This window comes from Bos indicus, chromosome 2 (genome assembly GCF_029378745.1).
Source record: "Bos indicus isolate NIAB-ARS_2022 breed Sahiwal x Tharparkar chromosome 2, NIAB-ARS_B.indTharparkar_mat_pri_1.0, whole genome shotgun sequence".
Lineage (NCBI taxonomy): Eukaryota > Metazoa > Chordata > Mammalia > Artiodactyla > Bovidae > Bos > Bos indicus.
In genome coordinates this window covers 121,911,987-121,926,528 of record NC_091761.1, presented here as the reverse complement: position 1 = coordinate 121,926,528, position 14,542 = coordinate 121,911,987, and the positions used below count along the sequence as shown (strand labels likewise).

At 48.1% G+C, this 14,542-nt stretch overlaps 1 protein-coding gene across 1 annotated transcript; it reads left to right on the top strand.

Moving 5' to 3' along the window:
• Positions 1-341: 341 nt before the first annotated feature.
• LOC109576038 (antizyme inhibitor 2-like) lies at positions 342-14,342 on the top strand. Its single transcript, XM_070800951.1, is given in 8 exon segments — positions 342-576; positions 1,511-1,684; positions 2,115-2,276; positions 4,257-4,420; positions 7,803-7,968; positions 8,503-8,650; positions 12,988-13,088; positions 13,903-14,342. Coding segments are annotated over 8 exon segments (1,398 nt in total). The 5' UTR covers positions 342-393; the 3' UTR covers positions 14,203-14,342.
• Positions 14,343-14,542: the final 200 nt, after the last annotated feature.

The window sequence follows — 14,542 nt, the reverse complement described above, 5'->3', positions numbered from 1 at the left end:
GGGGACCCTGAACCTGGATCATCTCCTGGGCCCTGGCTGTGAACCCTACAATCTGAAGATCCTGAAACTCTGCACTTATCCTTCCTGGCCTCAGCCTCAGTTTTCCCATCTGTGAATGGGAACATCTGTGTGGAGGAGCCCGGAGGAGGATGCCAAGCCTCTATTCCTTGTGTTCAGCCTGTGGGTCTTGCTTGGTCCCTTACTAGGTCTCTGAAGCAGACTGGGCCTGACCAGCGGCCCATTTTACAGATGGGAAAATTCACGAGGGCTCCATGGAGCTGTGGTAGCTGAATGGGAGGGCTGAGAAGTTACAGCCTGAGAACTCTGGCTCTGGGGCCAGTGGGGAGCTGGGAGGAGGGAAGAGGTCCCATCTCAGTGCCAGCCCTTTTTAGGATGTTGAAACTGCACCTGGCCGAGGGTTTGGTTGGAGTGTCGGGGGTCAGCATTCCCATCGGGAACTCAAAGGAGAGTAAAGAAAGCCCTGGAAGCACATGGCCAAAGGACATCATTGCCCTGGAGCCTGGAGAAACTGCCTGGGATGTGGTCCTGAAGAAGATCAAGGAGCTCTCGGATTCGGTAAAGAAGGAGGGAGAGAGGAGGGGGGCAGTAAGGAAGGATGAGGGTGTCTCAGTCCCTGCTTTGGGGGGCAAGAAATAAGACTTTCTGTTTTCTGGTTTTATGTCAGTTTCCTAGGTCTTATTTCAAAGCTCTGCTCTGCTGGGGGTGATAGAGTCATTCTGTTCCCTTCTAGCTCCCTCCCCATGCCACCGCTTGGGGGTTTTACCCAGTGCCAAGCTGCCTGGTTGAGGATTGGAGCTGTCTTTCCCCTTTCTTGATCTACAAAGATTGTTTCCCTCTTGTCCCTCTATTTTAAGAGTTAGAAGTTGTGGTTGTTCAGTTGCTAAGTCATGTCCAATTCTTTGTGACCCATGGACAGTAGCACACCGGGCTTCCTTGTCCTTCACTGGCTCCCAGAGTTCGCTCAGATTCGTGTCCATTGAGCTGGTGATGCTGTCCAACAATCACGTTCTCTGACACCCCCTTCTCCTTTGGCTTTCAATCTTTCCCAGCATCAGGGTCCTTTCCAGTGAGTTGGCTCTTCGCGTCAAGTAGCCAAAGTATTAGGGCTTCAGCATCAGTCCTTCCAATGAATATTCAGGGTTGATTTCCTTTAGGATTAACTGCTTTAATCTCCTTGGAGTACAAGGGACTCTCAAGAGTATTCTCCAGCACCACAAAAGTATCAGTTCTTTGGCTCTCAGCCTTCTTTATGGTCCAACTCTTACATCCATACACGACTACTGGAAAAAAGAGTTGGAAGATCTGGTATCAAACTCTATCCTAGCCAGTACTTTCTCTGTGACCTTGAGCCAGTGACTTCTTTCTGAACCTTTTTTCCCCCATATCTGAAATGACAACAGCAATAGCACTTACTGCATAGTGTTGTTTTGAGGGTCAGGTGAGATAACCCACTACCCAGCCTTCTCTTTCTCTTTCACTGTCCTGGCAGGACTGCCGAGATGCTTTCATGGTGGCCGACCTGGACGTGCTGGCCAGCTGCCACCAGGTCTTCCGCCAGGCCCTGCCGCGGGTCTCACCCTTCTACGCGGTGAAGTGCAACAGCAGCCCCTGGATGCTGCGTGCCCTGGCCGCCCTGGGCACCAGCTTCGACTGTTCCAGCCAGGTGAGCCTGGGCCAGCTGACTCATTCACAAGCCCAACACTTCCTGGGGAAAAAAGGCCAGTTGCCAGGGGTCCTGGAGTGGAGACTGCAGCTCCTCAACAGGGGCGGACACTCCTAGTCCTCAATTGTTTGGGAAAGAATAAACGAATGCCCCACGGGGGATCAGTCTCGCACTGGTCCCTGTGACTAAGGCAGACAGCTTAAGTGAATGAGGGGAAGCACAAGCTTGAAGACACAGCTGCTGTTCTTGTCCTAACACAGCCTTATCACTTGGAAGATTCTAGAAGCCAAAAGGGCACAGTCATGTTCAGCACACTGCACAATAGGGGTTCAGTCAAGGGCAGTCCCTTTTGCTCATGCCCAGGGTTCCCATCCCCAAAGAATAGAGGGGCATCAGGGCAGCTCCCCACTCTGGCTCTCACCCATGCCAGGGCGAGCTGGAGCAGGTGCTGGACCTGGGCGTGGCTCCCTCACGCATCGTCTATGCCAACCCCTGCAAGCCTGTCTCCCACATCCGCTTTGCTTCCCTCCACGGGGTGAAGCTCCTGGTGTTCAACAGCGAGGAGGAGCTAATCAAGGTGGCCCAGCATCAGGTGAGACCAGCAGGAAGTGGGTGCAAACTAGAGACAGGTGGAAAAAGGGACGTTAAACCTGGGACCCCGGCTGTTGGAACTGGCTGCAGGAATCAGATGAAGGAAGACTCATGTGGTCACTGGCACAGGCCAAAGCAGCAAAGTACAAGAATTTGGGTCGGTGGCCTGATGCCTTCGTTGGTGCCCATTGATGCCAAATGAACAATGCCTGTGTTCACATAGACACTGGGAAGAGCCTAGAAGGTGGTCTGGCGTTAGCTGACCTTATGGAAAAGACACTCGTATTGGAGTCAGGGAGGCCAGGGATCACATTTCAGATTCATTTGTCACATGCTGCCTGATCTTAGGAAAGTTATTTAACATCTCTGATCCTGTAATGTGGAGGCCTATGGAAGGTGTATTTATAATTTTATCTGCCAGGGACCAGCCCCGGCTGATCCAGGGTATTCGAAGTGGGGACGGCGTCGGCAACCTATTTATTTAAATATTTTATCAAAGATATAAAGAGTAATAGGATGAGGATAGCTCAGTAGGAAAATTCAGTGGAGAAAAGAGGCTGAGTAGCTTGGTTTATGCGGGAGACCAATAAAACTTCAAGACAAGAAGTTTGCACCACTTACGTAGGCCGCAGGCGTCCTTCCGTTCTCCTGAAGGAGAGGAGACACTGAGGCCTCCCCGGTCGGATCTTAGAAGCCCAGGCATAATTAGCAAGCATGGCGGGTTCCACGCTCCAGATGGAGACTCACCCAGAATTTGGGAGAGAGGGCGACATGGGGAGACCAAGTTTCGGTGAACAAGGCCCGCACTTTATTTTCCAAAGTAGTTTTTATACCTTAAGTTGTGCATAGAGGATAATGGGGGAAGGGGTGGAGTCATGCAAGGACAGCAATTCCTGGTCCTAATCGAAGCCAGGCTTTCAAACTTAGCATATGCAAAAGTTCAGGTGAATTACATCATCTTCTGGCCAGGAGGCCTGTTAACATTTTAAGAAACTTATCTTTCTCTAAAGGTGATTATTCCAAAGTCAGGCACCAGCCTCCAAAAAAGCAATGGACAAAGCTGCATTCCTATAGGGCAAAGGTGAGGTGGGCTCAATCAAGAAAAGAATTAACTCAAGGGTCCAAGGTTACAAACATTGAGCTACTACTTACATTTCTATACACCCATTATATCAATCAATACACTGCCAAGGACACAGTAGGTAAGGGGTATGGAGACTTAGCAGCAAACATTGGCCCAGTAAGTGAAAAACCCTTCACCAATACAATTTCTAATCAATCTTTTAACTACTCAAAGGAATCTGTGTTTAGACAGTTTAGAACATCTCCTGCCTCTCACAGTTGGGAGGCTCTGAACAATCACACGTGGCTGGAAAAACCTATTCAGGCAGGCTAGAGGATTTCCAAAGGAGTTTGTAGGTTAAACACTGTCACACCCAGGAATTATTAACTGGAACTGTAATCTAACTCTTTTTTCAGAGAGAGGTAGTGGGGGACAGCCCCCCGTAAAGTCAGAGGTGTAGGTGAGAGCACAAAGCAGAAAGTAGGCAGACTCTGGTTTTGGGGGTAGATGCTCGAGAATTTCCAGGGGGACTCCTGAGGCTCGATCCCGCCTTTTCGTATGCCGAGCCTCCTTCCTCATGACCTTTGTCATGGGTGGAGCTCCTCACGCAGGCTCCCGGCAGTGATAGAATTCCAGTTGAGCTATTCCAGATCCTGAAAGATGATGCTGTGGAAAGTGCTGCACTCAATATGCAATATGCAATATGCACTCAATATGCAATATGCCCTCAATATGCAATATGCCGGCTCCCGGCATTTATCCTTTTCCTGCTTTTTCTTGCCTGGACAGAAGCCTGTAGGTAGTGAGTGTGTTCACTCTTTGGGTCTCCATAGCTGGACAGTCCAAAGGAGCTAGGCAGAAGTGGGTGGGAAGCTGGAGGGAGGTAGGATGGGGGGCCTCGGGGCTCATGTGCCTAAGAAATTCTGATACCCTTTGCACCCCTCTCCCAGGCTGGTCCTCTGGTGGACCCAGGACAGTGACAGCATCTTTCCCCTGAGCTCTAAGTTTGGGGCCAGGCTGGAGGTGTGTGAACATCTGCTCGAGTCTGCCAGGGACCTGGGGTTGGCTGTGGTTGGAACCAGGTGAGTGGACTGGCTTTCCCTGCTTGGAAAGGAGGAGCCAGGAGTCTTGGTTTCCACTGTCCGTCGTTGCTGTTATTCAGTCGCCAAGTCGTGTCTGACTCTTTTGTGACCCCGTGGACTGCAGCACACCAGGCTTCCCTGCCCATCACTATCTCCTGGAGTTTGCTCAAATTCATGTCCATTGAGCCAGTTGTCATCCAACCATTTCATCAGGTCGCCCCCTTTTCCTGCCTTCAATCTTTCCCAGTATCAGTGTCTTTTCTAAGGAGTCAGCTCTTCACGTCTGGTGGCCATAGTATTGGAGCTTCAGCTTCAGCATCAGTCCTTCCAATGAAAATTCAGGGTTTATTTTCTTTAGGATTGACTGGTTTGATATCCTTGCAGTCCAAGGGACTCTTAAGAGTCTTCTCGAGCACCACACTTCAAAAGCATCAATTCTTTAGCTTTCTTTATGGTCCAACTCTCACATCCACACATGACTACTGGGAAAACCATAGCTTTGACTATACAGACCTTTGTCAGCAAAGTGATATCTCTGCTTTTTAATACACTGTCTAGGTTTGTCATAGCTTTTCTTCCAAGGAGCAAGCGCCTTTTAGTTTCAAGGCTGCAGTCACCATTCAAAGTGATTTTGGAGCCCAAGAAAATAAAGTCTGTCACTGCTTCCACTTTTTCCCCTTCTATTTGCCATGAAGTGATGGGACTGGATACCATGATCTTAGTTTTTTGAATGTTGAGTTTTAAGCCAGCTTTTTCACTCTCCCTTTTCACCCTCATCAAGAGGCTCTTTAGTTCCTCTTCACTTACTGCCATTAAATGGTATAATCTACATATCTGAGGTTGTTGCTATTTCTTCTGGCAATCTTGATTTCAGCTTGTGATACATCCAGTCCAACATTTCAAATGATGTATTCTGCATATAAGTTAAATAAGCAGGGTGACAATATACAACCTTGTCATACTCCTTTCCCAATTTTGAACCAGTCAATTTTTCCATGTCTTGTTCTAACTGTTGCTTCTTAACCTGCATACAGGTTTCTCAGGAGGCAGGTAAGGTGGTCTGGTATTCCCATCTCTTTCAGAATTTTCCACAGTTTATTGCGATCCACACAGTCAAAGGCTTTAACATAGTCAGTGAAGCAGATGTAGATGCTTTCCTTGAATTCCCTTGCTTTCTTTATGATCCAGCAGATGTCGACAATTTGATCTCTGGTTCCTCTGCCTTTTCTAAACCCAGCTTGTACATCTGGAAGTTCTTAGCTCACATACTGCTGAAGCCTACCTTGAAGGATTTTGAGCACGGCCTTGCTAGCATGTGAAATGAGTGTGATTGTGCGGTAGTTCGAACATTCTTTGGCACTGCCCTTCTCTGGGACTGAAATGAAAACAGACCTTTTGCAGTCCTGTGGCCACTGCTGAATTTTCCAAATTTACTGGCATATTGAGTGCAGAACTTTAATAGCATCATCTTTTATGATTTGAAATAGCTCAGCTGGAATTCCATCAACTCCACTAGCTTTGTTCATAGTAATGCTTCTTAAGGCCCACTTAACTTCACCCTCCAGGATGTCTGGCTCTGGATAAGTGACCACACCATCGTGGCTATCTGGGGCACTAAGACATTTTTGGTATAGTTCTGTGTGTTCTTGCCACCTCTTAGTCTCTTCTGCTTCTGTTAGGTCCTAACTATTTCTGTCCTTTATCATGCCCATCCTTGTATGAAATGTTCCCTTGATGTCTCCTATTTTCTTGAAGAGATTTCTAGTCTTTCCCATTCTATTGTTTTCCTCTGTTTCTTTGCATTGTTCACTTAGAAAGGCTTTCTTTTCTTTCCTTGCTACGCTCTGGAACTCTGCATTCAGTTGGGTACATCTTTCATTTTCTGCCTTGCTTTTCGCTTCTCTTTTGACCTCAACTGTTTGCAAGGCCTCCTCAGACAATCACTCTGCCTTTTTGTATTTCTTTTTCTTGTTTTCTAAGAAGAGGCAGTCTTCTTACAGCCTCCTGTAGGATGTCACAAACCTCCGTCCATAGTTCTTCAGGCACTCTGTCTATCAGATCTAATCCCTTGAATCTATTTGTCACTTCTACTGTATAATCATCAGGGATTTGATTTAGGTCATACCTGAATGGCCTAGTGGTTTTCCCTACTTTCTTCAGTTTAAGCCTGAATTTTTCTATAAGCTCATGATCTGAGCCACAGCCAGGTCCAGGTCTTGCTTTTGCTGAACATATAGAGCTTCTCCATTTTCAGCTGCAGAAAATGTAATCAATCTGATTTCAGTATTGACTATCTGGTGATATCCATGTGTAGCATCATCTCATGTTGTTGGAAGAGAGTGTTTGCTATGACCAGTATGTTCTCTTGAAAAAAGTTCCACTGTCTACCTCCAGCCTTTGGCTTCCTGGGTACACTCTGGTCAGCTGAAGCCCCTCTGGGCCTCAAGGTGCTTCTCTGTTCTCAGCGAAGAAGCTGGATGTTATCTGGGATTAGGGTGGGGCAAAGGAGGCAAAGGCCTTGGGTGCAAAATTTAAGGGGATGTGAAGAAAGTTAGTACTCTAGCTAAATAATATTTTAGCGACTGAACTGAACTGAATACAATATTTGAAAAAATGAAAAATAATGCAAAAAAATCACGATGAGAAAAATATTAAAACTTTAACTAAAGACAGGATTGGCATTTCTCATCTTTCCTTTTGCTTCCGGGTTCAGCTACTGTTACCACTTTTGTGTGTATAAAGCGCCTGTATTATTTTTAAGTGTTCATGTAATCTGGCTTCGTTGGGCCTTAGTCGTGTCACATGGGGTCTTTGGTTTCAGAGCGGGGACTCTCTAGCTGTGGCGTGTGGACTCAGTGGGTGCAGCACACAGGCTTAGTTGCTCCGGCATGTGGAATCTTAGTTCCCCATCAGGGATCGAACCCGTGTCCCTTGTATTGCAAGGTGGATTCTTAACCACTGGACCACCAGGGAAGTCCCTACTGTTACTAATCTTGTCTTTATTTACATTTTAGTATTTTCGTCATTGTAGATGTTTCTAAATCAGTTTTGCTCTTTACAACGATTGCATTTAATGTTCTTTATCTTGATCATTTAGTACTGTGGCACCCCCTTGAACTTTTGCACTGGCCTCACCCGACCTGGCCCTCCTCACAGGCATGGGGATTCGGGTTCTGAACACACACCTTCCAAGGGGGAGAGAAAGGGAAGCCCCTGCAATGAGGCACTTGGAAGGGGCTGCTAAGAGAGGTGACCACCACACAGTCTTGAGTGCTCCAACTCAAGTATGACCATGCTTCGGTGTTTCTGGCCATGTCTGTCCTCCTACTGACCTTTGCTTTTTCACGGGTGTTTCTCTACATGTCACTTGATGTGTGTTCAGCTTCCATGTGGGCTCAAGATGCCAGACACCCCGTAACTTCATGAAGGCCATCGTCGACTGCTGGCGCGTGTTTGAGATGGGCAGCAGCATTGGGCATGACATGAGCCTCCTGGACATCAGAGGGGGCTTCTCCGGAGAGGAAGGCTCTGACCCTGAGTTTGAGGAGGTGATGGGGAGGATGAGAGGGAGCCGGGTGCTCCAGCTTGGGTTCAGGGGACCAAGTGTGTGTGTTTGTGTATGAGGAGGTCATATGAGATTGTGTACGAGGAGGTCATATGAACTGTGAGTCACATGAGATTTGTCTTTGTTGAGAGGTCTTTGTCTGACTACACTTGCATGGCCTGTGTGCATATATGAGCATGTGCGTATCTGGCTCCGTGTCTTTCTTTAGAGGTGTTAGTTGCTATCCCCCCTTAAGCTACAGTCAGGTAGAAGTTTGTTATCCTTGTGACCTGGGGAACATTTTGTCTTTGCTGACTCTGTATTAATTTAAGTGGTCCCAAATTCAGATATCTCAGGGTGCTCTGTGCCCTTGGACAAGTTACTTCCCCACCATGGGCCACAGCATCTACCTGTTTCCTCCCTAGTAAAATGGAGATAACGACTCCCCACACAGCTGTCAAGGGAATGAAGGGAGAGTGTGCAGGTAAAGCCCCCTCAGATGGACTGGCCATGTTAAAGTCTGGGTCTGTCCCTGCAGGTGGCAGGAGTGATCAACGCTGCCCTGGCCCAGGACTTCCCCGAGGGGAGTGGCGTCGAGGTCATCGCAGAGCCTGGACGCTTCTATGCAACATTTGTCTGCACGACCGCTGTCAACATCATTGCCAAGAAGGCTGTGCTGGAGCCCAGTGGGTGGGCAGGCCACTGTCCAGGAGCAGAGGATGGATAGGGGGTCTGGGCTCCACCCCCAAATGCCTAATTAGCAGGAAACAAGCTTTGAATTGGGTATGAGAATGAACCTGTTAGTATCACTATTTTATTGTTCTCAGACTGGGAGGTGAGAAGCAAGATGAAGAGTCTTCATTTTTCCTAAGTAGCCAGTGGATTTATATGGCGTTTATAGCCCATGAGGTTCATGGACAAAATCGTGCTGCTGTGCACTTTAAATTCATCCAGCAAGCATTATCTAACAGGGGCAGATTCCGGTGCCAAAAATACAGTGAGTAAATGCAAATTCTTACAATACATATAAGAAGGCACCCTTGTCGTCATGGCCTGAAGGTTAAGGGTGACATCTGCAGGGTAATGGTAAACCTAACCACCGCAGGAGCTCTTTTACAGTGTTATTTTTGCAGCATTTGGTTTTCACACAAAGTGAGCTAACCAGAAACTCCATTGCATGATAAGATGGAGAACATGAATAGATTTTCCCCACTGGCTTAGTGCTCTTATTCTTTGCTGCTTTATGATAACTGACATATAAATATTTATAAGCTGCTTTAATCTCCTCCCTTCTCCTTTGGACAAATGATTGGCCCACAGGTTTGTAATCCCAAGGCACTTGTGTCAGCTGATTGCGTTTATTCACAAAACGTCTGATTAAAGGATATTGTGATAGGAAGCCTATGATTTCAAGTCATCATTTAACAAAACTCTAAGTATTAAGGGCTTATTTTTAAAATTTGTATCTTTATTATGGTAAGGGGTAATTTTTGTATGTGTATTTTTTTTTTGGCCACCCCACGGGGCATGTGGTATTTCAGTTCTCTGACCAGGGGTTGAACCCATGCCCCCTTCAGTGGAAGCAGCACAGTATTAATCTTTGGACCACCAGGGAAGTCCCTAGGGACTCATTTTTATTTCCATAAAAACAAGAGTTGCCAATTATTAAATATCTATCATGTGTGAAATATGTATTTTCTCTCATTTCTGCTCAACAACCCTGTGAAGTACTTTGGGGTCATTCCCATTTTACAGGCAGAGATAGTGAGGCTTAGAGAGAGGAAGGGACTTGTCCGAGGCATCACAGCTGGTCAGTGATACACTGGACCTGGTCTGCCTGTCTCAAATACCACGTGCCAAACAGACCTGAGCTCTTGACCTTAGGGGTGTCTTGACTACCTCTCACGACTAAGTAGTTTAGGGACAACTGGGGCTATGGCTTCAGTGATGGCAACTAAGAAAGAGGGGGGAGGATGGTAGGAAGTATATCGGGGTCAGCGGGGAGGGCAGAAAATCAGTATTCAGAAGGATCTGGGCATCTAAATGCCCAAATATTACGAAATGCTTCAAATGCTAACAGAAATCAGCACAAAATCTTGAGTTTAGATTCCAGAAAGCAATATTCTAAGAACAGATGAAGAGTGGTTGTGAAGACACTGCCTTGGTAGTAGGTCCTGTCCGAAGGATCTGGGGGTCATAGATGAGCACTAGTTCAATATGCATCAGAAGTATGACGGTGCTGGAGAGAAAGCGTCACACGCTTCCACTGGCAACATCAACAGAGGCAGAGTGCTAAGATGCTGTTCCCCATGCTTGTCAGAGTAGGGCAATGTTTTTAAATGTACTTTGTTGTTGTTTAGTTGCTAAGGTGTGTCTGATTTTGCAATCCCATGGATTGCAGCACACCAGGCTTTCCTGTCCTTCACTATCTCCCAGAGCTTGCTCAAACTTACGTTCACTGAGTCGATGATGCTATTCAACTATCTGATTCTCTGTTGCTGCCTTTTCTTGTCCTGCCCTCAGTTTTTCCCAGCATCAGGGTCTTTTCCAAGGAGTTGGCTCTTCCCATCAGGTGGCCAAAGTATTTCAGCTTCAGCTTCAGTCCTTCCAATGAATATTCAGGGTTGATTGCCTTTAGGATTGACTGGTTTGATCTCCTTGCTGTCCAAGAGACTTTCAAGAGTCTTCTCCAGCACCACACTTGGAAAGCATCAATTCGTTGGTGGTCAGCCTTCTTTATGGTCCCACTCTCACATCTGCACATGACTACTGGAAAAACCACAGCTTTGACTATATGGATCTTGGTTGGCAAAGTGATGTCTCTTCTTTTTAATACGCTGCCTAGGTTTGTCATAGCTTTTCTTCCAAGGAGCAAGCGTCTTTTAATTTCATGGCTGCAGTCACCATCCGCAGTGATTTTGTAGCCCGGAGAAAAGAAAATCTGTCACTGTTTCCGCTTTCCCCCCATCTATTTGCCATGAAGAGATGGGACCATCTTTATTTTTTGAATGTTGAGCTTTATTTTTTAAATTGAAGGATAACTGCTTTATAGAATTGTATTTGTTTCTGCCAAACATCAACACGGATCAGCCACATTGTGTTAGTTGCTCAGTTGTGCCCGACTGACTCTTTACAACCCCATGGACTGTAGCCCACCAGGCTTCTCTGTCCATGGGATTTTTCAAGCAAGGATACTAGAGTGGGTTGCCATTTCCTTCTCCAGGGGATCTTCCCAACCCAGGGATTGAACCCTGGTCTCTTGCACTATAGGCAGATTCTTTACTGATTGAGCTACCAAGGAAACCAGTAGTGAAGTATATGTCCCCTCCCTCTTGAACCTGCCTATCACCTCCCTCCCTAGAATGTTGAGTTCCAAGACAGCTTTTTCACTTTCCTCTCTCACCCTCATCAAGAGGCTCTTTAGTTCCTCTTCACTTTCTGCCATTAGAGTGGTATCATCTATATATCTGAGGTTGTTGATATTTCTCCTAGTAATGTTGATTCCAGCTTGACCTTCACTTAGCCCAGCATTTCACATGATGTACTCTGCATATAAGTTAAATGAGCAGGGTGATAATACCTGGAATGTGTTTTAATCAGTTTGTGTAAGACCTGGAAATAACTGCCGTAAAGCTTCCTCTGGAGAACCCAGAGGTGAGGCAGGCCACTCAGGGCCACAAGGGGAAGGACAGGATGGGTCAGGAAGCAGAAGGACACAGGAAAAGACTGGTCAGAGCCTCTGTTGTGGTTTTCGAGGAACAGAATGGGTGAAGCAGGGTGAGTTGGACTGGCAGGTTTGGGATTGGCTAGTTTGAGTAATTTCAGTGGGTTGTGGGGGGTAAAGACTGCCCTAGGAGGATTAGGCCAGAGGTAGTGCTTCAGGTTCTGTGAGTTCCATCCAGGAGGTGGTTTGCAGTATGGACACTGGATTGGTTGGCTGGCACGGGCAAGGCATACTTGCAAGGCAGTCACTTGCTGTCTCTAGAAATTAACCAGCCTGGGGAGGAGCAGTCTCGCTAGGGTCAGCAAGGCCCCAGATGCTGGAGCCTCAAGAATATAGGGGGAAAAAAAGAATATAGAAAATAAGAAAATGTAGTTTAGACAGGCACCCCTTTGAGGAAGGAAACTGATAAATTAGCACATCACTAAGGACCAACCATGATGGAATCAAGTCACGAAAAGACCGTTTGCTCCCAGTTTGACTCATGCAGCAGGTGCTCAGGGCACCTGGTCTAAGGGGAGGGCGGAGAACATGAGACCTGCGAGCTGGGGGCGAATCCCAGCCCTGCCACAGTCTCCTACATGACTGCTGACAAGACTGTTTTCTCAACCGTAAAGTAGGGCTCACTGAACCCACTCAGAGTGTAGTTAGGAGGATTAAATAGTTGAATACATGTAGGGAACTTAGAACAACGCCTGAGTCATATGGTGTGTTAGTTAGATTATTCTTTTGTTTATTTACTGGCTGTGCTGGGTCTTCGTTGCTGTGTGCAGGCTTCCTCTAGTTTTGGCACGTGGGGGCTGTTCTCTAGTTGTGGTGCACCGGCTTCTCATTGCGGGGACCTCTCTAGCTCCGGAGCACGGGCTGTAGGCAAGGGCTTCTGCTGCTGCAGCTCGCAGGCCCTAGCGCAGGCTCAGTAGTCATGGCGCACAGGCCTAGTTGCTCCACGGCACGTGGGTTCTTCCCAGACCAGGGATCAAACCTGTATTCCCTGAATCGGCAGGTGGATTCTTAACCATTGGACCACTAAGGAAGTCTAGTTAGATTATTCTTATTTGGAAGAGGAAGATGAAGAGGAGAAGGGAGGAACACTGAAAGGTGGGGGGTGTAGGCGGAGGGGCAATGGGAGTGCAGAGGGCAGGCCCCAACTGTCCATGGGCTCAGAGAAGACTCCTGGGGCAGGGAACAGGGGTTATCCAGTGCTGGGCAGAGGGTCAGGGCTCCCCCACAGGTGCTGGGCTCAGGTGTTGAGGGTCAGCCCTGGTTGGGCACAGCTCAGTGCTGCCCTCTGCCCGCCCTCAGGAGGCCGCCGGAAGCTGCTGTACTATCTCAATGATGGCCACTATGGCACATTCCGCATCTTTCCCAGGGAGTCTGAACCCAGGATGCCCATTATGGTGAAGGTAAGGAGAAGGTTTCATGGCTCTGGCACCTCCTAGACCTTAAGACCACCTGGGCCAGCCCCCCTCGGGCAGGATTCCCTGCTACCAGTGGGAGAGGCGAAGGATCTCAGATTATTGGTGCCTTAGTGGATTGTCACACCTTCTGCATGTGCCAGGATGTGCAGGTGTATCTGCGCATATTGGCATGTGCACTTCTGTGTGGGCCTGGCGATTCACACCTATGCAGGAAGATGGGTGTCTAGGTCCATGGGTCTGTGGAGGGGTATATGCTTCCCTTTGGCTGTCTGTCTTTCTGTCTGTTGTTCTAGAGTCCTTGAATCTTGGAGATGCAGGAGACTTAGGAAGTAGAGATTCTCAAACTTTGCTTCACATTAGAATCACCTGGGAAGTTTTAATACTTCTCTGCCCGGACCAGGCCCCAGACCACTGATATCGGAATTTCTCATGGGTTGGGACCCTGGCATGATCCTTTGTGAAAATTCCTCAAGCACTTTCAATGAAGCTAGGTTTGAGGCCCAGTATTTTGAGCGATTATTAAATAAAATCTTCCCACTTTATAGATGGGAAAGCTGAGGTCCCATCTGTGTCTGCACTTGTGAATTGGCAAGGCTGGAGTCAGTCTCTAGAACATAAGCTCCATGAGGCCGGGTTAAGAGCAATGCCTGGCACACAGGGATCATTCAGGAATTGGTCAGTGTGGGTGGATAAGAGAGTCCTTTCTGCTGGTGCCCTGGGGCATGCCCTGCTTGATGAGAAGTGGGTAGGGGTGTGTGTGGGGGGTCTTCTCTGATTCCCTATCCCCATGTCCCTGCAGGAGCTCAGCCCCAAGCTGTCCCTCTTCCCCTGCACCCTCTTTGGCCCCACGTGTGATGCCTTTGACAAGCTCTTCTTGAAGGAGGTGCAGCTGCCAGAGCTGGATGTGGGCGACTGGCTGGTCTTCCCATTCATGGGCGCCTACACGTCTGTCCTGAGCTCCACCTTCAATGGCTCCTCTCCCACCTCCATCTGCTATGCCGTGGGGCCTGAGCTCAGGTGTCTGGGGGAGGAGGAAAGGGGGTGGGCAATGAGCGGGTCTCACCAAGATCTGAACTTGTTAAGGGGAGTTGGTGGCTGAGCCCTGGGATCCCAGGCCCTGGAAATACCCTAGTCCCCTGACTGGCCCCAGCAAAGCCCAAGATGTCTGGCTGACCTTTGACACTGGCCTCTGCCTATGGGGTTGACCCTGTTACAACCTCTCCTCAGGGAAGTCCAAGGTAGCCCACCTGGGCAGCTCTGAGAGCCCGGACATGTGCCATTGTGGGCAGAATCAGGCAGCCCTGTAGCCCCAGCTGACCCTCAGCTCCATGGCCAAGGTCCCCCCCGCTATCAGGCCCCACTCTTCTCTGACCATTTGCAGCTGCCTCCCAGTTCCTTCCTCAGATATCCCTTCCTCATCAACTTCAGGTTCCCTCACA